Raw genomic sequence first — 22,087 nt, 5'->3', positions numbered from 1 at the left:
TCTATTCACTGGATAGCAGCACTTGTATTTGCATAGGCTGCATTAGAACTGATGGACGCACGAACATGGTGTCATCATCAAACAGCACGAAGACAAACCCGTCATCTGACTCATCCATGCTGAACAGGTTTCCCAAACTGAACTAATATTATTTGGCTGCAATTGGCCCAAGCGCCTCTAAACCTTTTTGAGCCATGTAACCGTTCAAATGTATTTTACATGTTGTAATTGCACCAGCTTCCACCACTTCCTCTGGCAGACTGTTCATTGAGAGAACCACCCTCGCTTCATTGCCCCTCAGGTCCCTTTCATATTTCTCCCCCACCTTAAATCTATGCCCTCTAGCTATAGACTCCCCGACCTCGGAAAAAGGACCTCGTCTGTTAACCTCATTTGCAACCCTCGCGGTTTTATAGACCTCATCTCTCAAACTCCTCCACTCCAGCGAAAAATGTCGCAGTCTATCCAACCTCTCTTTCTATCTCGAACCTTCCAGACTTGATAACATAATTTCAAACCTCCTTTGCACCCTTTCCAGTTTATCAATATCCTTCCTATAGCAGGATGAGCGGAATTGAACGTCATACTTATAAAGTGCCCTCAGTGGATATTGTGGCCTCACCAGATACATACCAGGAACGCCAACGACAGCTAGAATAGGATAGTAGACGCCTTGAATAATCCAAAGCACGTCCTGAATTCGAGATGGTAGAGATATCCAGCCCTGGGAAATCCAGTAAAGTCCATGGTAGAAGCTTCGATGCATTGTTATAATGACCCCCGTCAGAGTTTGATCACTCCCAGTCTCTGGAAAAGTTGTTCCTCTGTTAATGAGGGAGCTGGAACTCCAGCTGACACAGCCGGATAACACGCTGTAAGACGCCGTTTACTTATAAAGGAGGAGAGAGGCTTCAAGGGACACAGCGAGGATCCGTGGAGACTGACTTCAATGAGTGATGCAAAACAAACAGTTTGAATTAACCTCTTTCAGTCCAACAGGTCTCTGCATCACTAAAAAAAAGGAACATTTGGCCAGTCTCAGCGCCATGTGTGTGGGTGAACGAGGGAGTGGGTGGGGGCAAGGCCAGAGACATTGGCCATCACGTTTCAACTATTGTTTTTATACACGAGCGCGTTCAGAGTGCTGGAGAATTTTAAATTACACATCTTGTTTGTTAAAAAACTTTTGAGTTGTTTTCTTTGAAAATCATTTATCAGATTTGGGGTGTCGCTGGCTGGGCCCTCCTAGTTTGTCATATTCTCCTAGTTATCCAGAAGAGAAGGTGCTGGTGTGCGACGAGGATGAGAAGTGAAAGGAGAAGAGGCAGCTCTTATATGTAACAACACCCCGACGAAAGTTATCTTCTGAACCACTCACCATCCTGTCTTGGAAATACCTGTGTATCGCGACACCTTCACTGTCACTGGGATTTCATTCCTGAAGGACATTTGGGTTTCTGCTTTCAAAACATGGACTGCAGCGTTCCAACAATATAGTCATAGGAGAGAAGCTGAAAGTCTGGTGAACAGGTAATGTTTGCAGTTTGTTTAAGAAGAGTAACAGGCATAATTGAGGAAATTATAGGTCACTGTGTCTTACTTCTGTGTGAGTGAAGTTAGGGGAGAAGATTCTTCATGGCAGAATTGACTCGCATTTAGAAAGGCACAAGTAAGTCCATTGCAAATGGCCGGACACCGAGGAGCATTTATGGAGTAAGTTTCCTCCTTCGTAATGGATAAGCTTGTAAAGAAAGCATATGGCATGCTTGCCGTCAAAGTTCGGGGTATTGTGTGTAATATTTGCAAGTCATGTTGCAATGTGTTAGACTTTGATTAGGCCACATCTGGAATAACTTTGCACATTCCTGCTCACTGGACAATAGGCAGGACGTGAAGACTTTGCAGATAATGCCGAAGAGGTCAGCAGAAGGTTGCCTGGGTTGAAGTATTTTACCTTTAACGAGATTTTGGAAAAACTTGGTTGGTTTCATTAGGGCTTCAGAAGCTGAGCTGATGCCTAGTTGGAAGCATTTAAAATTCTGAGAGGCATGAATAAAGAGGATAGTCAGAGTATCCACAGGGTGGAAATGTCAAAGATTAGGGACATAGCGTTAAGATAGGAGATGGAAAGTTCAAAGGAGATGTGCGAGGAAAGTTTTCAACACTTAAGATCATATGTATCCGGAATGCATTGCTCCTGAAGATGGAAACTTTAAGTGCGTTGTGCGAGGCAATTTTTCAACACTCAAGATAGCAGGTGCCTGGAATGCATTGTCACTGGAAGTGGAATGAACAGGTATGATAGCAACATTTTAAAGGCACTTAGATAAAGTGAAGAGGCAGAGAATACGTGGATGAAGACCAAATCAAGGCAGATGGGATTATTTTAGTATAACATCATGGCCAGCACTGATATGTTGACTGAAAAGCTTGTTATATGCTCTGATTTCTCTGTTGCATGTTGTGATCATATCATCCTACGACGTGAGAACTCAATGGTTTTATTCTGTGATTAGTTCACATCCTTTGCTCCCTGCTCCTGATTAATGTGATTTCCCCTTTGTGCATCTGCCCATGGCAGTTATTTTCAGGTATTATACATGCTCCATATCTCGATTGTATGCCTGTTCACGTGTCTGTCCAAATGTCTCGAAAACGTTGCTATCATGTCAACTTCTATCAGTTCCTGTGAACATTCCAGACAGTCACTGACATCTGTGACTTGTGCACTGTGCGGTAGAGCCGTGGTTAATGTTGTCGAATGCAGAGATTGAGGGTTTCAGGGACACTGTTCTGTGATATTTGCATCACAGGTTGACGGGTGGCTAAGAAGGCATTTCGAGCACTTGCCTTTATTGCCCATACCATTGAGTCTACGATAAGGACGTCTTTTTTAGGTTGTACAGGATGTTGGTTAGGCCACTTCTGGCGCACTATGCATAGTTCTGGTTGGCCTGTAACAGGAAAAATAGTATTAAGTTACAGAAGGTTGAGAAAGTATTTATCTGCATGTACCAGTTCTGGAGGGTTTCAGGTATAAGGAGGGGCTGTATCAGATGGAATCTTCTTCACTCCAACCAAGAGATTGAGGGGTGACCTTGTCGAGATTAATAAAATAACGTGGCATCCTTAGATTAAACAGAAAAGAACATTGTCTGAAGGGTACGGGAGTTCAAAATTATTGGGCAAGTTTTTAATTTGCAAGGAGACAGATTTAACAAGGACGTTGCAGATTCAGGTACAGTTGTACCAGTTAAATGACGTTTAGAGGGATATAGGCCAAATGCAGGTTTGGAGAGCAGTTCAGTTTGTGAAACTTTGTCGGTATGATGGAGATAGACCGAAGGGTCTACTTCTGTTCTGTACGTCTCTACCTTCATTAAACAGTCCCGCTTCACCTTAAACTTATGTCCCCTAATATTTGACATTCTCACGCTGCAAGGTAAATAAAAATATTCAGCTATCCAGCTTATCCATGCCTCTGCTAACTTGATATACTTCTGCCAGATTTCCCATCAGCTTCCGACACTCCCATGAAAACAATGTTAGTTTGTGCAACGCTTTTTCTGGCAAATGAATTCTAATTCACCAACATCCTACTGAGTGTCTTTTGCAATCTTTCCAAAGCTTCCACATTCTTGGTATATCATGTGACAACCAGAACTGAACATAATGCTCCATATGCGACCGAACTTAACGCTTTATGCAGTTGCAGTTTGACTTGACAACTTTTATACGCAGTACTCCGACTCATCCAGGACGCTCTCTTCACCACTTAATCCACTTGTGTTGTCGCTTTCAGGAATGTATGACGTTGGCCCGAGATCCCTTGCATATCAGTGCTCAGACGGGTCTTGCCATTTACTGCATGCTTTCTTCTTGCATTTGGCCTCCGAAAATGCATCACTTCACATTTGTGCAGAGTAAACTCCATTTTCCACTTCTCTGCTTAAGATTCCGAATGACCTGAATCCTGTTATATCCTTGAACAACCGTCATTACAGATCCATAACTTCACCAATTGTATTGTCATCTGCGAACCTATTAATCAAACCACCGTAATTTCCGGTCAAATCAGTTATATTCACATTTTAAAGGACCTAGCACCGATATGGAAGAATTAATTCTGCAACAGAAGGAAAATATGATTGGAAAACGTAGGTACTTGTTTTTGCCACGCGCGTACACGACAGCCCGAAGGGAACTCGGTTTGTGCAATGGACGTCAATGACTCCAAGATGCGACTGTCCTTCCATTGAGAAGGATGCTAAGAGATCTGGTGGAGATTTTCCAAACAATGAGAATGTTGGACAGAGGAGATGAGAGACAAACTATACGTTATAATGCATTTGTCACGAACTAGACTGCATAGGTTTGAGTGATGAGAAAACGAAGAAACTGAGAAGTGACGTATTTTTAATTCTGCAGGGTGATGTTAGGATATGGAGGGCACAGCCTGGAAATCTGGGGAAGGCCCATTTAAAGTTTTCATTTCAAAGAGCATGTAAAGTATATTTTTATAATTGCACTATACAATAAAGTTCACGTTGGATATTGCCAGTTTTGATCATGGTAATTTGAAGCACCAATACAGACACGGTTGGCCGAACAGCGCCTTTCCACACTGTAGCAACATTGTGATTCAGTGATTCTCTGATAAACAGATTCTCTTCAAATGTACAGGGTCATTCTTCAACCCCAGTGCACGTTTCTTCGAACTAACTGGACTTTAAACAGATTAATTCTGACATGCTGTAAATGTTCTCTTATAAGTTTGTGTTAGTGTGCCAAGATTAATGGAAATCTGCATCGCGATTCAGAATTTAACGGCTTGACATTTTTACAGATCCCCAGTTGTGGTGAGCCTCGTCCAGAGACGAGCTTGCCCTGATGAAATACTCAATGGGATTATTTGGAGCCTCAATTCTTATTCCGAATTTACTGCCTTCTCCATCTGAATGTTTTAATTTTCAAGAAGAAGTTGACTACAGGGCTTGAGCACAGAATTTACCACGGTAGCAGATGTTTCCTGTTGATTCGACAGAACCCCAAGACGCACACTGACAGTTCTGCGGTTTTGCAGACAGACAAACTTTTTTTAAAATACATTGAGCCTTCCATAAATCTTGCCAAATTTCACGTTATGGTCTGCTGTAAGACATGCTTCTGCGTGTTTTCTAACAGCATGTTGTGGCTCGTCTGTACACTTCATTGTTTGGGAGTCTCCTGATACCAGTCCGTGTGTCTGTGTATTTTGCTTCTTTCTGAGAGATCAGATTTCTTCAGATCGTTGGCAAGTTGCCCTCTATCGGAACACAACCCACATTTGATGTGAAATTCTACAGCACACTTGTGAGTCATGGCTCAGGCGCTGTCTCACAGACAAATAGGGCAAAACAGCACATGTTAAACCGGAAATTGTTGATAAAGTGAACTAATGTAGGCAAAAACGCTAATCTGCACCGTGTTTCGTATCCATGGAAACACAATCAAATTCCTGATGGGTTTGGAGTTCGGTTCAGAAAGCACAGCAGAAACTTGGGGCAATTATGATTTCAATATTTAGATTCCATTCACTGTTATTCAGAACTGGAGAGAGCCGGATAATGCTGCCTTATGTGCAGTTGGTCTAAGATGCACGAGGGAAAGAGATGTGGGGAGGAAGCTGAAAAACCACAGAAACAAATCTTATATTTCTGAAGGAGCGATGTGGATTCTAAATCGTTATTAATGATAAGTGTGACATTCAGGAAGTCATTGATCGGAGCACCTACATTTTTTTCCAAAACACTTGTATATATTCCGTATAACATGGCCTTAACACTCATCATTCATAACGTCATTGATCATAAACTTCCATGGATAGAAAAAAAAACACTTCCAAAACTTTCTTTGTCTTCTGTGATCACTCCAATTTTGTATCACGCATTATGTGATGTACGGTTCCACAAGAAGTGGTCAACTGCGAAAGGGTAATTGGACACATTGACTGGTATTTCAATGTCTCTCTGCTAGTAATGTCCACAAACAGTGCGGAAAATGGACCACATGAGTTCCGACGTAAACCACATGGCAAATCCAACAAGGTCAAATATTGTCTCAACCGCATACCCTCCGTCAGCAATAGTATGGTTGAAGGGGTCATCCACAGTGCTGTCAAACACGAACCGCATGGCAATAAACTGTACACTGATTCCCAGTCTGAGTTCCACCAGAGCCACTTGGCTCTTAATCAAACATCCGGAATGCTGGAAAACTCAGCATATCTCTCTGCATCTGTGGAGAGAGAAACAGAGGGATTGACAAGTCCCCAAAGAGCGGACTGGGTGCAGCTCCAACAAAACTCAAGAAGCTTGACAGCATCCAGAACAAAGCAGCCCGAGTGACAAGGACCACACGCACAAACATCCACCACCCACACTCAGTAACAGCATGGTGTACTCTTTTCATAAAAAAAAACACCAAGGTTTCTCAGAAAGCCGTTAACATACTCACGACAACTTCCACCCAGAGAATAAGGCCAGCAGATATTTGGGAAAGTACCCTTCCATGGCAATCATCATCCTTTTTAAATACATTTAAGTCGTCAATGGACAAGCACATGGACGTCCATGAATAGTGTAGCTTAGATGGACTTCAAATTGGTGTGACAGATAGGTGCAATATCGCGGGCCCAAGGGTCTGTACTGCGCTTTAATATGATATGTTTTATATCCTGCCTTGAAAATATGTCGCTATTCCTTCTTTGTCATGGGGTCAAAATTCTGGAAATTTCCTCCCTCATGGCATTGTCAGTCTGACTGCAGCAAATAGACTGCAAAGTTTCAAGAAGGCAGCTCATTATCAACTTCCCCAGAGGAAAGTAGTGATGGGTAATAAATGCTAACCAAGGCAGCGATGCCCATGTCGCATGTTTGAATTTTAAACAGCAATGTGAAGTTGGCTGCAGGGAAATCGTTTGAGGTGCAGTTCGTGATTTGCATTCCATTCCACAGCTGAACACACCAAAATATCTAAATTATCTCCATAACTGGTCCTCATATTCCAAAGTACAAGGAAACATTTGTTCGAGCTCCACTTTGGCCTGCATTTGTGGCTAATCTTCTGCTCCACCTGTTTCAATGGAACTCTTGCCAGAATGACACGACCTTCAATATCGATTCACGTGGAGAAATGCTTTTAAATTTTCAAATTCCATGTTTTATGTTCATGAAGTCAGAATTCACACGACACCAAATTATAGTGCGTAGGTTCATTTGAAATCACATATATTTGGAGAGCTGCTACTTCATCAGGTGACTTCATGGTGATCTGAGCATGAACTCATTTCCAATCGACGCCCTGTCTCAGTTTTTTTTTGTTTCGGTCTGTCTACGTCTACCTCTGTCTTTCTCTCTCTCTCTCTCTGTCTCTCGGACGAAAGCAGCCTGATCGGTCACTGGATCTCGACCTTTTCCCATTAAATTCCACTGACTTCACGCTGGCAGGGGAACTATGCATTTGTTCTTGAATGTACTCAATGACAATCCAATCTTTTTGAGAATTCCACTCTTACACTACCCTGTGAGTGATGAAATCTCAGCCACCCTTACCGGAATTGTGCACCCATGTCCCAAGATCATGACCCCTTTCCCTGGATATTCTGAAACGGGTTAAACATCAAGCCCTCATCGTGTTTTTCAAGGCCGATCGAAATATTTACGTTTCAATGAGATCCTCACCAAGGAATATGAGCCCAATGAATCCAATGTTTCCTTACTGGACACATCTGCACTGCCAGAAATCAGTCTGGAAGATTTCACTGCCACCATTCCAACGCAATGCACTGTACCTTAGGCAAGGCATTCTCACCCGCACGCAATAATTTAAGGGTCTCTGCAATGTCTTGTACAATCACTGTGGAAAGATTTCTTTACACTTGGACTGAACCCCTTGTTCAAAGAAGGTCAAATTAGCACTTACGTTTCTATCTTTTACTTGTTCCCTTGCTTCCAATTACGGATGTACCGGGTCACCACCTCTCTTTGTTCGTCATCACGAACATACTGTTAAATGTCTTTCTTTAAAACTCTGGTCTTCTGTCCTCTCCAATTTTCCCTTCAATGTCATTAATCTTACACTCATTCAAATTGGACTGCATCTTTCATGTATTTGCTCAGTGGCCCAACTCATCCTGTAAGCATTGAAGCGCCTTCTCATCATCAAACATTGCAATATCACCTTTGATCATTCTCAGCCAAAATAACTGAAGTGTGTTATGAATACCTCAGGTCCCTCCGTCGATTATCCACACGCTCCATTGGTCACCTCCTTTCACTGAAAATGCACTATTTTTCCTGCCTATGAACCCATTCTTTGTCCTGGCAAGTATATTTCCTCCAATAACTTGTACTTCAATTTTGAACGCAAGTCTATTATGTTGGATCTTCATATAGATCTTCCAAAATCCGTGAACACTACGTGGATCAAGTTATCCAATTTTCGTATAATAGTTACCCACTCAAAATTCGTAGCGTTCTCAAACACGATTTCCATCCCAGGCATCATGACAATTTTTTTCTGATCGACAGTGCTTATGGTAGAGGCCCGAGTACTGCATTAATCACGACAGCCTGTACATTGTGGTTTCCCCCTTCCTCAAATTTAGAACAGTTAGTTCACATTTTGCATCCCTAAACTGCCAGAATTGTGTTTTGATTTTTCAGAATGTGCAAAAATTTGCATTGTATTAGGGCGAAACATGATTAGATTAAATTACTTACAGTGTGGAAATAGGCCCTTTGGCCCAACAAGTCCACACCGACCGACAAAGCGCAACCTATCCATACCCCTAACCTAACACTACAGGCAATTTAGCATGGCCAATTCAACTCACCCGCACATCTTTGGACTGTGGGAGGAAACCGGAGGAAACCCATGCAGACACGGGGAGAACGTGAAAACTCCACACAGTCAGTCGCCTGAGGCGGAAATTGAACCCAGGTCCCTGGCACTGTGAGGCAGCAGTGCTAACCACTGTGCCACCATGCCGCCCTGCAGGGATTGAATCTATCGCCATTTCATTTAGTCCCAATAAATTCAGTTGACCAGGCCCCTCCGCCACATTCCCAAAGAAGGCCTTATGTCCAAAACGTCAATTCTTCTGCACCACGAATGCGGCCTGACAGCTGTGCTTTGCCTGCACCAAACGTTTCGACTTTGTACTACAAAATCTGCAGTCCGCATTTTCTAAAATGAATTGACCAATCTATGTACATTGATGTACACTGTGTGTACTCACAGAGTTGGAAGTGCGTGGAGCGCACTGTTTGCAACAGTAGTACACACGCCAATATTTTGGGCATTTAAATGGTCATTGGATGGATGTGTGCATGAAAATGAAATACTGTAGCATAGATATTTTTCCACAGATCAGCGCAACGTCGAGGGCCGAAGGGCCTGCATTATGCTGCATTATTCTATGTTCTGCACTCTGTAGGTTTAAAGTCACAGTTGACACGATGTGAGGGCCCGTGCATTTGAAAGGTGAGGGATATCAAATGGAAATCTGATATTTGCCAAATTTGAAAGATTGTGCAATGTTGCAGTATTACACCGTATCCGTCCCATAGGAGCTGACAATGATAGGAGGAAAATCAACGTAATTTGAAATTTGAGCAGAAGTTTCAGAGGAAGAAAAAAAAGAAAAACAATCATTTCCTCTCGCAAATAAGTTGCTGAACACATTCGACCAAATGATAATGATTAGTCAAATATTGTTAGGTATACTGAGAAAGATGAGTGAAGCAGTTTGTCAAAAGACAAATAGAAATCAAGATCTGTGATTAGAAGACGATAAGATCCTTGGGGAGCTACTTAAGAATTTTTTTAAAGTTGGTTCAATGATTAAACACTTTTTATATCATGGAAAAGTGGAACTAAAAACAAAGGCAAATATTTGAAGAAGATGTTAAGTCGGACAGCATCAGTGGGCCCAAAACGCGAGGTAATATTTTGAATACAATGTGACTGTACCGGAGAATGACAGTTTTCCACACTGAGGACAGAGGGTGAGGAGGAGAGACAGGAAAAGATGATCAGAGTGCTCAGAGAATAAGACAACAGGCCTCTAATTATAGGAAAGGGTAGAATTAAGTCTCAGAATAGGTTCTGTTGATTGGGGGCGACGAGGTGAATGTTGCTCAGCTCTGCTGAGACCAATGCTGACAGGAGACGGATAGACAAAGGAGGAAAGGGGTGACTTGTAATCCAGAGAAAGGATAGATTTTTTGCTCTGAAGTTGTTGGAGTCCATTTTGAATCCTGATGAGTGTACAGTGCAGAAGTGGAAATTGAGCTGTTCCTGCAGCTGCTCGAGGAGATGTTGAGATGCACAGCGTCTTCAATGAATCCGCAACCACTAACCTCCTATGGTAGTGTGATTATATGATATGGATTCTGGTGTGAGGACTCGCTTCCAGTCAAAATCTTTAACGTCATTGATCTCTCAAGATGAGCTGCACTTTGGAAACCGGTGTCTTTGTGCCCATTAATGGTCACATCATTTCTCATTGGTGTAGAAGGCAGTGCTCAGTTCACAGTCCGCACACATCACAATCTATTGGTTGTTGGAAAGAAACACGGGCCTCTGTACCAGCCGTGTGAAGGAACTAACACTGACAGAAATCGAGGAGTTAATTGATACATTAACTGCTGCTCAGTATCTGTGAAACAGCACTCAGCTAATGTTCAGATTTGATCTGGTACCACCAGCTGGGACGATGTTTGTAACCCTCCTGAACTTACTTCTTCTGCAGCTATTGAACTGTGAGTTATGGTTTACTGAATACATTCTCTTACCCATTCATGGGCCAATAATTAGTGACATATATGTGGCAACAATAATATAATGGTCAGCCTGCGAGAGATAGAATATGGACATTATATAGAATAAAAAGTATTTTGTCTTCATTTCTCTATGACTGTTCCTGTGGTGTCAGAGATCCCCAACCTCCACCCTCCCCTCCTCCCTTAAACTTCCAATCGTTGCATGTATTCGTAGCTTCTGTACAGCTGACAGAGTTGAAGACCTACTCACACAATTCGAGTGTGTTTGGAAACCATGTCTGTCTCTGGTTTAACATTGTGTGTAGCCGGGAAAACTGCTGAACGCTATCTAACTAATTTATTAGTCAATATTTGGGAGAATGTAAAATAGAAGCTATGTATTTTGAATTTCTAGAAACTTGATATGCCACTGATTTTAGTCAGTATTTCTTCACTTTACATTCCAATACTTTCTCGATAGTGATGCATTTATACAGCTCCGTTCACATGCTCAGTGAAACAAAGGAGCTTTGATACATTTTGTTGGTGAGACACTCCTGTAATTTTGGAATCATGGCAGGCGATTTGTTCCGAGAGAACTGTTGGAATAATTGCTGTGATAAAGGACCCAGTTAGCTGTTCATCTGCGAATAATTGAAGGGTCACTTCACACAAAACTATAACACTGCTTTCTGTCAACAAATGTTGCGAGATCTGCGAAGGTATTCCAGAAATTTCTCATTTGTTTCTGATTTCCAGCATCCACTGTTCCTTGATGTTCTTTTTTCAGCCAGTTTTCTTATTCACTGAATTTGATCGAATGATTGTCACTGCCCAGTTCAATATCAATAGCTCTTCTTTCTGTACCAGACAGTGGTTAAAGTTCAGTCTTTACCTAATGATTTTTTAAAGAAATCTTTGTTCATAGTATAGCTGTGCATGCATGCCTAGTCCCTAGTCCCTAGATTTGGAACGGGTCACTTCTGTACAGTAGTCAAAAGGTGTGGTGCTGGAAAAGCACATCAGGTCAGGCAGCATTTGAGGAGCAAGATAGTCGACGGTTCTACCATAAACTCTTCATCAGGAAAAAATCTCATTTTCCAAACGTCGACTGTCCTGCTCCTCCGACGCTGCTTGTTTCGCTGTGCTTTTCCAGCACCACCCTTTACAACTCTGCTCTCCAACATCTGCAGTCCTGACTTGCTCCTAATTGTATACTGTATTACTGAAAAAACAAACATTGGAGTTTGACTCTATTCAACAAAGACACGAAAAGCATCTCTTACTTGGACTTGACTGTATTTATATGTATTTGAAGCATCGCAATGGTCCGTAAACTGAATGGACCAGAAATTTACATTCATCAGGAACACCTCAGACAGTTGCCTATCCATTGTGCCTTGTCGGCAGCTGCCAGCAGATTTAATGCATCCCTCAGCACGTAGCACTGGACCTTGGAAAGTGTCAATCTGAAACACTCAGTCGGGGCCAAATGTTTGATCTGGAAGACCACAAACTATCGTGGAAACCAAAGTGCAATTTTCAGCGAGTTGGTGGTGCTCCAGGTTCAGTCAATGTTTGTCTCGATCTGTGTGACGGGGAACCGACCGGAGAGCACTGAGCCCTAAGTCCCGAGCTGCTTGAGATGAAACACGACAGAAACCACTGCATCTTTCTCCGTGTTTGACCAATTCGCTTTCTCTCTCAGGGGTAAGACTGCTGCATATTAAGGCAAGGTTGAGCATAACATTGTTTTGCTGGCAGTGAGATTTGCTTAGATTTTAATTTATTTTAAACACGTTGCCACATCTTCTGGTGTGAGCTGTGCCAAACTTAGTTTTAGAGAAGATCTGAACAGAAGTATCGAGGCAATTTACGCATCTTGTCTATCTTTGACTTTTCTTGTTCCCAGTGCTATCACTTCAGGCAAGCAAAGAAAGAAGCAACTTTCAGTCTTCTCAAGAAAATCTGAACAGCTGGAACGGTTCTCTGTTACATTTGTGTGCACTGGATTCTGTGATAATAGTGAACTCTGTGTCAGTAAAACAACCATCAATGCTCTGTCTACTGTTGATTAAACTCATGCACACATGGACAATTCTCTCAGAATATTCCAATACTCTGCATAACCATGGTGTGATAGTATTTGCAGACCTATGTTACTTGAAATCATGTGCCCTGCATTCAATGAACCTTTTGCCTAATTTGTTCTTGAGTGATGAATGTGTTCGGGGACGATTAAACTTAGGAAATTAAACTTATGACGCTTTTTTCTATGTTTTTTTACAAAAACATGGCTCGGCCAGCATGACTGAAAATCCAACCTTGCGGTGTTGATCTAAGTTCATGATCCACTTGATCCATTGAGGATAGGTTCTTCAAAATACATGAAGACGAGGATTACAGAATCTTCATCAAGCATTAGTCAGGAAACAACGGTGTCATTCAATCAGGATGGGGACCTATAAGTCCGGTACTGCAATTTTCTGTGTGGCTGTTTAGATGGTGAGCCAGCAGTTTTGTTAGATTGTGTGAAGGAGCTTAGTTGAATTGTTGGAGTTAACTTTGATGGTGTCAGTTCAAAACAGAACGTTGGTGATGAATGCTTTAAGTTGTTAAGATAATCTAAAGTTTGTACATATAGTTAATTTGCGACGGGTGCCACCAGCCTTTCAAAGTATGGTGTACTTTATTGCAGCAATGTAAGGTGCGATCATTCTTTCACAATTCTAGCTTGTTTATTGAACAATGAGGGAAACACATGGAATATGACCGGTTCAACTTACATAAACCAGTTCAAAATTCACCTCTTACCAAAGTAATGAATATCTGACTTCTTAATCCACTGTTGTTATTTTTACAATTCTTTATTTGTCAAGAACAAATAATTGGGAGAATTACTTTCAGGCAACATTTTTCAATGATACATTTTCTCCTTCACTGAGACTTGAATTCTTTATTTTCAACTTCATTCCACCACTCGGGTATAAGGCAAAATCTAATCGATTCTTTTATGCCATCAACGAGCGAAATCATATCAAATGGGAGTTGAACATTTTGCTTAGTTTCTAAGTTTAGTGATTAATATACGTTCGCTGTCAATTCTCATTCAAAAATCACAACTATTCCCCATTTTTGTTGGTGTCAATACTTTTATTCCTTTGGATATCCCACCTCGTTTTACAATTAATTGAATTACGATATTTCAGTCAACTTGAGATTATTTTTTGAAATCTAAATAAATGCTAAAAACAAGTTACAAAACGATGTTCATGTCCGTCGTGTGTAGTTGCAACAGACTGGAAATCAACTTGCTATCTCGCTAGATATCGTGTTTCTGCTTGCAGTAGTTAGCAATCTGTGTTGGTGAAATAGTGTACTAGCACTGGGGAAGGAGCAGAGAGTGTTCACAGCATTGATTCCGGAGATGAGTGGGTTCACTTATGAGGAGCGATTGAGACGATCAGAATTGCACTTCATGGAATTTAGAAGAATTAGGAGGGAGTCTTATAGAAAAACATAAAATTGCAAAGGGAATAGATATGACTGAAATATGGAGGTTGTTCCCACTGGGGTGTAGGGCGTGGGGGGGTGGGTGGTTGGGAATGGAAAGTACCAGAACCGTTATATTGCGATTCTGTGGAATTCCCTGCACCGTGAAACAGTTGTCTCAGAATTGTAGGATGTGGTTACATCAAAGATAGATGAAGTTTTGCAAAGAATAGGAATTAATGGCTGTGTTGAAAAGTCGGGACAGTGTAACTGAATCCAAGAAAAGATCAGCAATGATCGCATTGAAAGTGGAGCAGGATTGAGGTGGCAAGATACATAGTCCTACTTCGTTTTCTTAGATTTATGTGCTCTTATATCGGAGTGAAATGTGCAGTACACTGTCATTGCATTGACTGTCACCTTATTCCACATTGCAAATTATGTCTTCCACACTGTTGCAAGAGAAATATAGCGTAGATATTAAATTTTGCAAAACTAGTTCAAATGGCCACAGCAGTTACAAATCAACCAAGATTATTCCATAATTACACACTGTCTCAAATCGCAAACACTGGTGCTTCTGCAGCCTGGGTTTGCATCAGTTCTCCCATCAGCTCGGGTGTTCATTATGATGCCACTGGTCTGACGTGGATTTGTTGTTTTCCAAAACTGTCCGGTTAGTGAGGAACATCAAATGTCTAATATATCGCATTAAATGTAACAGCCTATCTTGTACACCCTTATGCAGTGCTTCGAAAGATTTTCAGAGTTGTATATATCTCCTTCGTTCTACGAGACCAACAGAGCTCTTGAATGTTCGAGTATATTGACATGTATATAACACTGTACAAAGTAATAGATTCAATTTCTCACTAATATATCAATTATAGAAACGCAAATGGGACAGAACAGGTGATATGATGAGTGGTTCAAGTAAGTATGATGAAGTACAGGTTCAGAAAGGGCAAAGCTGTAGGGTTTTATTGGATAAATGAGGGCAATATCCCAGTAAATGCATCAGGCTGCAATGTACTGTTTTCGATTTTTGATGTTCGTTTTCTCCCACTGAGTACGATACAAAAAATTGAAGCAACAAAGATTGAACATTAAATTGTAGCAATATTGCACACGCATCTTAAGGAGGTAAAACGATCAGTTACATCGGTGAATGCAAGGGATAGGAGACGTTGTGTAGCAGGGATTCAATCAATCAGAGTGAGTTACCATCTGTTAACATATTGACAGATGGCCGGTGTTGTCCGATTGCCTGAAAGTAGAAATGAAATTATCCCGAGAACCAAAGCAAAGAATTTGAGCTGTTTAGAATTTTCAAAAGTTGCAAGGTAAAGAATTCGCAGGAAACTAAAAATCAACAAAAGTTGTCTTACTTTGGAAGAAATTCTACATTAACTAAAATTGGACATAGGTTTGAATTCATTTTTCAGCTTGGGAGAGGAACAAAATATATAATTAATGAACATCATTAACGGGGCAAGTTCAGTAAACTCCTGATCATTTTCTTAAGAAAAGTACAATACTGTTCATCACCATCCTGTCCCCACTGCAGAAGACCATGTGTAAAATAAGAAATTTTAACTTCATTAAAATTGGACAAACGTTTGATTTCCTTTTTCAGCTTGGGAGATGAACAAAATATATCATTAATGAACATCATTAACAGGCAAGTTCAGTAAACTCCTAATCATTTTCTCCAAAAAAGTCCAATACATGTTCCTCACCATCCTGTCCCCAGTGCAGAAGCCCGTGGGTAAAAGATATTGACAACGACAATTTTTGGGTAATAAGGAAAGGTAATGGAACAAATTCAGCAGTTAGCACAAAGAGGTTCCCAACGACACCTGGAGCGCATGATCTCCTTCTTTTGTTCTGAGAAGTGGTTTGTAGCCAGTTATATATTCAACTGTTTATTTCGATCCATCATAAAGCCTTATGTTCTGGAATTGGTGGAAAGTAGATTTCCTGCTGGATATTGTCGATGACTTAATCTCGTGATGTTGCCGCCATGTAAATAGGGGAAGAGGATAAAGCCGAATTTTAAAGATGGCAAATACAGCACTTCAAAAAAAGGACATGCTTTCGGCACTTAGTTGCTGACTAAGCATTGTTAGTCAAGGTTTATTTCAGCAATGCTAATCGAATTAATATCTAAACTCCTGAAATCTTTGGAAGGGGGGACCTTGCTTTGGTAACTGGAGAGCATTACTGCTATCTACGTGGATCATCACGATGTTGAGTAAGTCGGCAGTGCACTAACAAACAGAAAAGTCAGTGGGTTGGCAGTGTGCCTCTCTGTGTGGAAACAATTCAGGTAAATTTAGAAGAAAAATGACAATATTTGATCCCTGCCGTAAACATATTACCTGTGTTGTCGGTATTGCATGAAAAGAGGATGTTAAATTTCCAACTATCATACACTTATAGAGTCATATCACGAAGACAGACCCTTCCGAATAATATGTTCCATGCCGACCAAAATGTCTGCCCACGCTCACTCCATTTCCCTACACGCTGCCCATGTCCTTCTAAACCTTTTCTATTCAAACATTTCTCCAAATGCCTTTAAAATGTTATTTACATATCTGTCACAACCATTTCCACCAGCAACTCATTCCATGTGCGAATCATACTCACTTGAACAACTTTATTTCGCAAAGAAATGATAATTATTGTCTGCAGCTGTTGCATCTGTTTTGTTTATTCTTCGTCATTGCGTTGATTGTTAACACTTTAATTCCCATCTCTCTATTTCAGGCAGTCTCGTCGATACCCAGGCCAACAGTGCAGGTAATTGCATGTTTTTTTTCCAGGGATTTGAATTCCTATATTCTGATGTTTCTGCTCAAATACAAAGTGGTGGTGATAACAGCATCTGTTAATGCTCACTCGTTAATCAGTTGTCTGTTCATAACAGAAAGGGTGGTGGTTGCATTACTTCTTAAGGTCTCTCATTTTAGGATTCCTGGGGGTAGGAGGGTATAAAGGAAGCGGTTCCAATGCACACTGCCATTCTCAGACAGAAAGACAATACATGGAGGTACTATGATAATTCATCTGCACACACAGTGCTGCAGTCGGCAATGTATAGAAACGATTTCACTCGCTATTGCGCAGTGACATCATTCTCACATGACCATACATCCCACAATATTTCGGCCTGTGAGAGACGGAAGTACGTTTCAGTTTCAGATATTCTCAGGGTGGATCAGTTGTGGTTATTCGCCATTCAGCGCGCCCACATCCCATGAATGAATAAGACGAACCTTCTCATGGAAACATTTGCCTGATCCACTTCGTGAGTGAGCATTTTTTAAAAAAAGTGATCTTTGCCTTTCACCATCTACAATACACATCCTAAGTTATATTGCGACAGTGTGTATTTTTGCCCTGACCTCACTCCCATTGCATTGTGCGCGTGGAATACTGGCTGCAATATAGAGCTTACACAATTGCGCATTGCTCACTATGATTAACATTTCGATATTTTCCAGAGATGGTGAGGCTCAGACTTGAGAATGGGGGCAGTCCTTGCGCTGGCCAAGGGGAGATTCACTACAAGGGGCAGTGGGGAACGGTGTATGGTGATGAATGGGACCTGCCAGATGCTGCAGTTGTGTGTCGGGAGCTGGACTGTGGCACCGTGATCTCTGCCCCGGGCGGGGCTCACTTTGGACAAGGATCCGGACCCATTGTGACCTCGGATGTGGAGTGCAACGGGACCGAGCGCGCTCTGAAGGAGTGTCAATCAGAGGAATGGGATCACCACCTCTGGTCACACCACAATGATGCTGGCGTCATCTGTTCAGGTAAAAACCTGCTGTCGTTTCTGCGTGGTATTATCAAATTCCGGGGCTGTGTGCAAACAGAAAAGGGTATGATAACTGTCCAATACATATTAACATCAAAATGACAGAATCACTGATTTATTCGTTATCGTTACTTAAACTATTGAATACTTGAAGGTAATGGGAGAGGTAAGTACCTGTTACCGTTTCCACTCCGGTGAAGGGGCAGGACAGGTGTCCATTGTGATGTCACTTAAAGCCACATTGAGAGAGCTGCACCGCTGGAACTATCAGAATTACAAATCAATGTTTAATGATATTCAACATTGTGTTGGATGGCACAATCACTTTGTATCGTTTATTTACTGACTGGAAGTCACGTTAACTCAAACAGCTGAGGGTCAGGATTCTGGGGAATGAACATGAATGGGGTCGACAGGGCGACAAAGCCACACAGATTGATGGAACAACTTTTATCCGACTGTGCCAGATCTGCTATTAATCAAATGAATGTTCATCATTCAATAATCTGAGTTCGTATTGTTTGAACGTTTTTCTGATTCAATGCTTTTCTATTCAGGCCACTTCAATCCGAGGTTGGTCCAAGGAAGTTCTCAATGTTTCGGGAGACTGGAGGTCCAGTTTGTTGACACATGGAAAACAATGTGTGGTCTTGACTGGGATTTGAAAACCGCCAATGTGGTCTGTGCGCAGCTTGATTGTGGAGTGGCCGTGTCTATTTCAAGCTCTGCTCATTCTGGAGGCAGTACCGTGCTCATGGGTTCTGAGGTTTTTAAATGTATGGGCAATGAGACTCAGCTGAAAAAGTGCCCTCGGTCTTCAGACACTCACCAGGATTGCAGAGAACACAACAACGTTACCCTGAAATGTTCTGGTGAGTATGGATGTAATGAGAAAAAAAAGATTAATGTTTGTTAAAGTGGTGGTGCTGGCATTGGCGGCATTGCTCTAAAAGTGTCAAATCTAAACTAATCCTCCTGGCTTCCCGTACTGCCATGCACGAATTGTAATGTGGTAAAATAAGCACACAAGTATTGGGAATTAAGATGCTTCGAAATCTTTATAATTGTATTGATGAGATTTCAGCGAGTTTGCAAACTGTCTGCAACCACCATATTTTATTGTTTTAATTGTCTAAAAAACGATCATTGACGATAACATTAAGCACTGGTCAATGTAGATATATACAATGAATATCAAACAATTAGATTTCTGACAAGCCAATAGATTTTCTTGAGGAGTCCCTGACCCGCAAAGATTTTTTGGACGCCTTTTTTATATCTAAACTGTTTGAAATAAGTGTACATCAATTTTTTTAGACAATTACACCAGGACGAATTTCTGGCTCACAATGACTTACCATCTGAAATCTATCAACTTTCTCATATATTTAACCATCTTATTCTGGATTTGTTAGGGGAGCCAAAGGTGGTCCAGCTGATTCCCTGATCTTTGACGTTTGTTTGAGTTTATCTTGCCTTCATGCCATTGTGGGTTTGACAATAGTGTCTATACTATCACTGTCTAATTTACTGTCATTCCAATGTGCATGACACTTTTCCCCGCAAACCTTAACATTTTTGCCAAGTAGTTTTCTGAGGACCAGCTAACGGGAGTATTTTTTCAACCTGCCTTCTTCCAGTAGTCATCTTCCCATCTGCCTGCATTTGTTACATCGCCTTCATTTCAAGACCATCTACGACCTGTCCAATATATTCGTGTCAAAAGTAGAAGCATGTTCATACATGTATTTGAGTATTGCTCGCCTTCACCTCCTCAAGGACCAAGCCACCCTTTGTAAATTATGTGTTGTACCTGCTGGAATGCAATGCTTTTCTATTGGCTGAAAGACAACTGGATAACAATCACCATAATGTCTCCAATTCACTCCATTTGCAAACTTAAATTTAAGTTGCATTCCTAGCTACTCAGCCACATATACTGTTAAATTCAGCGTGACAGCTCATGGAGCACTCAGCTCATCTGTTTAACTGCACTTCATCAATAAGTGAATAATGAAAAAGGTAAAAATCTGAAAGCATGTGCTGCACGTCATCTTCCAAGTTGCCTAAACGTACCCCCTCACATATTTTGCAAGAGGATTTATATGCTGCTTGTCTGTGCACTGTATGGCCTTCTAAAGTTGGTATCTGCCATAATTAGTAGTTTCACCTTCTCGATATCTGCCACTATGAGCTAGTTTTTAACTGTCATCCTGTTGCTTAATGCAAACTTGCAAAAAACACAAACCCACAGCATCTAATTGCGTTCCATACTATGCCACATGACTTTTAATGATCTCTCCTTTCTGATATTCAATTGCCAAATTGTGTTATTCAACTTTCTCACATATAGTTAAATGGTTGAGGTGTAAAACATACACATGAAGCAGAGAGGAGCACAAGATTAGGGAAAGAAGATGAGTGGAGTCTGAGGTAAGATGAAAGGAGATCGATTGGCCTGGACTGCAGCAACCCTGATGTGGATCGGTTTGCTCAGTTGTCCGAATAGCTGGGTTGTGATGCATGGCAATACTAACCGCTTTATTCCATTACCCCCATAATCCGAAATTGCCATGGAGCTCCTAACCTTATCAGCTCTCTTCTCACCGGACGAATGGAGGTCATCAGGTTAAATCATCACCAGTCTCCTTTCTCTCGTGGGAGAGCAGCCATCAAATCAACCCAGATCAGGGAGCATGGGAAAAGTCACAAGTCTGTAGGCATCAACTGCATGCATCATTAATACTTTTCAAAAATGTTAGCATTTAACTAGGTGGAGCAATCGATTGAAAGAGAAAAGACATGCTTTCTGTTAGAGGAGTTGCTACTGAGTAAAGTTCTCACATTTCAAAAATCTATAATCCACCTTCTTTTGTCACAAGCGTTTGGGACATTCAATCTCCCTTTCAAATAGCGACTGTCAATTTTTATTTTTCTCAGAATGCTTTTTTTGTAATTCCCTTCAAAAGAATTTGTGCAGAATGGGATTCTCATTTTCGTCAAGAGGCAACTATAGTTTTTCAATGTTTGGTCAAGTTAGGCTTTATGGATGAAGACAGCAGGGGCAGAGAGTGAAATGAAACAGAGAACACGCCCTCCCATCGAAGACCTTATTCAATGTTCATTTGTTGAAGGGGTACATGCATTCTCATGCTCCCGACTGTCTAACTAAAAGGAAAAGAGCATTTCTGCAGATGATGTAATTGCCGGGTAGAATAACCAAAAATGTCCAATATTAAATGGATACCGGGAGTGTGGCATTATGTTGCAAAACTGATTGTTAACATGAAAAGAATTCCTTAATTCGGAACAATGCAGGAAATAGGGAAATTCATTTTCAGGTGCAGCTCGTTTCATGCATTACAATGTCTCACACCGTGATGCTTCAGTTCTTTTTTGTGAATTGAAAGGCTTCACTTCCAAAATGAACACGGGGAAAGATGAAAAAAACTCTTGAGAGAAATCAGAGTCAACTTTACGAGTCCAGTAATCCTTATTCAGAACCGTTCTCCATTATCACATTTTAGTTAAATATCATTGCATTGTCCATTGTAGAGTGTGGAGAGAAGACAAGTCCACACTTGGAATAATGTGTTCAGTTCTGGTCGCCGATTATAAGAAAGATGTTAAAGCTTTAGAGAAGGTCCTGAGGTGTTTTACAAGCAAGTTGCTAGTACTAGAGAGTATGTCTTACGAAGAAAGGTTGAGGAGGCTAGGGCTTTTTCCCATGGAAGCCAAGAAGGATGAGATGGAAATTGATAGAGGTGGACAAGATGATGAAAGGCATAGATAGAGTGGATAGCCAGAGACCTTTCTCCATGGCACGAATGCCTATTCCGAGGGAGCATAAGTTTAAGGTGATTGGAGAAAGGTTTAGTGGAGTTGTCAGAGTCGGCTCTTTACACAGAAGTGGTGGATGCGTGGAATACACTGCCGGCAGTGCTACTACAGTCAAATATATTGG

The 22,087-nt window shown here is 41.3% G+C and overlaps 1 protein-coding gene across 1 annotated transcript in view; it reads left to right on the top strand.

Moving 5' to 3' along the window:
* LOC132807713 (deleted in malignant brain tumors 1 protein-like) overlaps positions 1-22,087 on the top strand; it is a gene marked incomplete at its 3' end in the record, with an annotated part of 95,581 nt that overhangs the window by 20,772 nt on the left and 52,722 nt on the right. Inside the window, exons 2-4 of the mRNA XM_060821745.1 lie at positions 17,070-17,102; positions 17,807-18,121; positions 18,681-18,995. Of these exons, the coding sequence (XP_060677728.1) occupies positions 17,070-17,102; positions 17,807-18,121; positions 18,681-18,995 (663 nt within the window). The remainder of the gene's footprint in view (positions 1-17,069; positions 17,103-17,806; positions 18,122-18,680; positions 18,996-22,087) is intronic.

The sequence above is a fragment of the Hemiscyllium ocellatum genome, assembly GCF_020745735.1.
Source record: "Hemiscyllium ocellatum isolate sHemOce1 chromosome 27 unlocalized genomic scaffold, sHemOce1.pat.X.cur. SUPER_27_unloc_2, whole genome shotgun sequence".
NCBI classification, from domain to species: domain Eukaryota; kingdom Metazoa; phylum Chordata; class Chondrichthyes; order Orectolobiformes; family Hemiscylliidae; genus Hemiscyllium; species Hemiscyllium ocellatum.
This window is presented reverse-complemented; position numbering and strand designations above follow the sequence as displayed.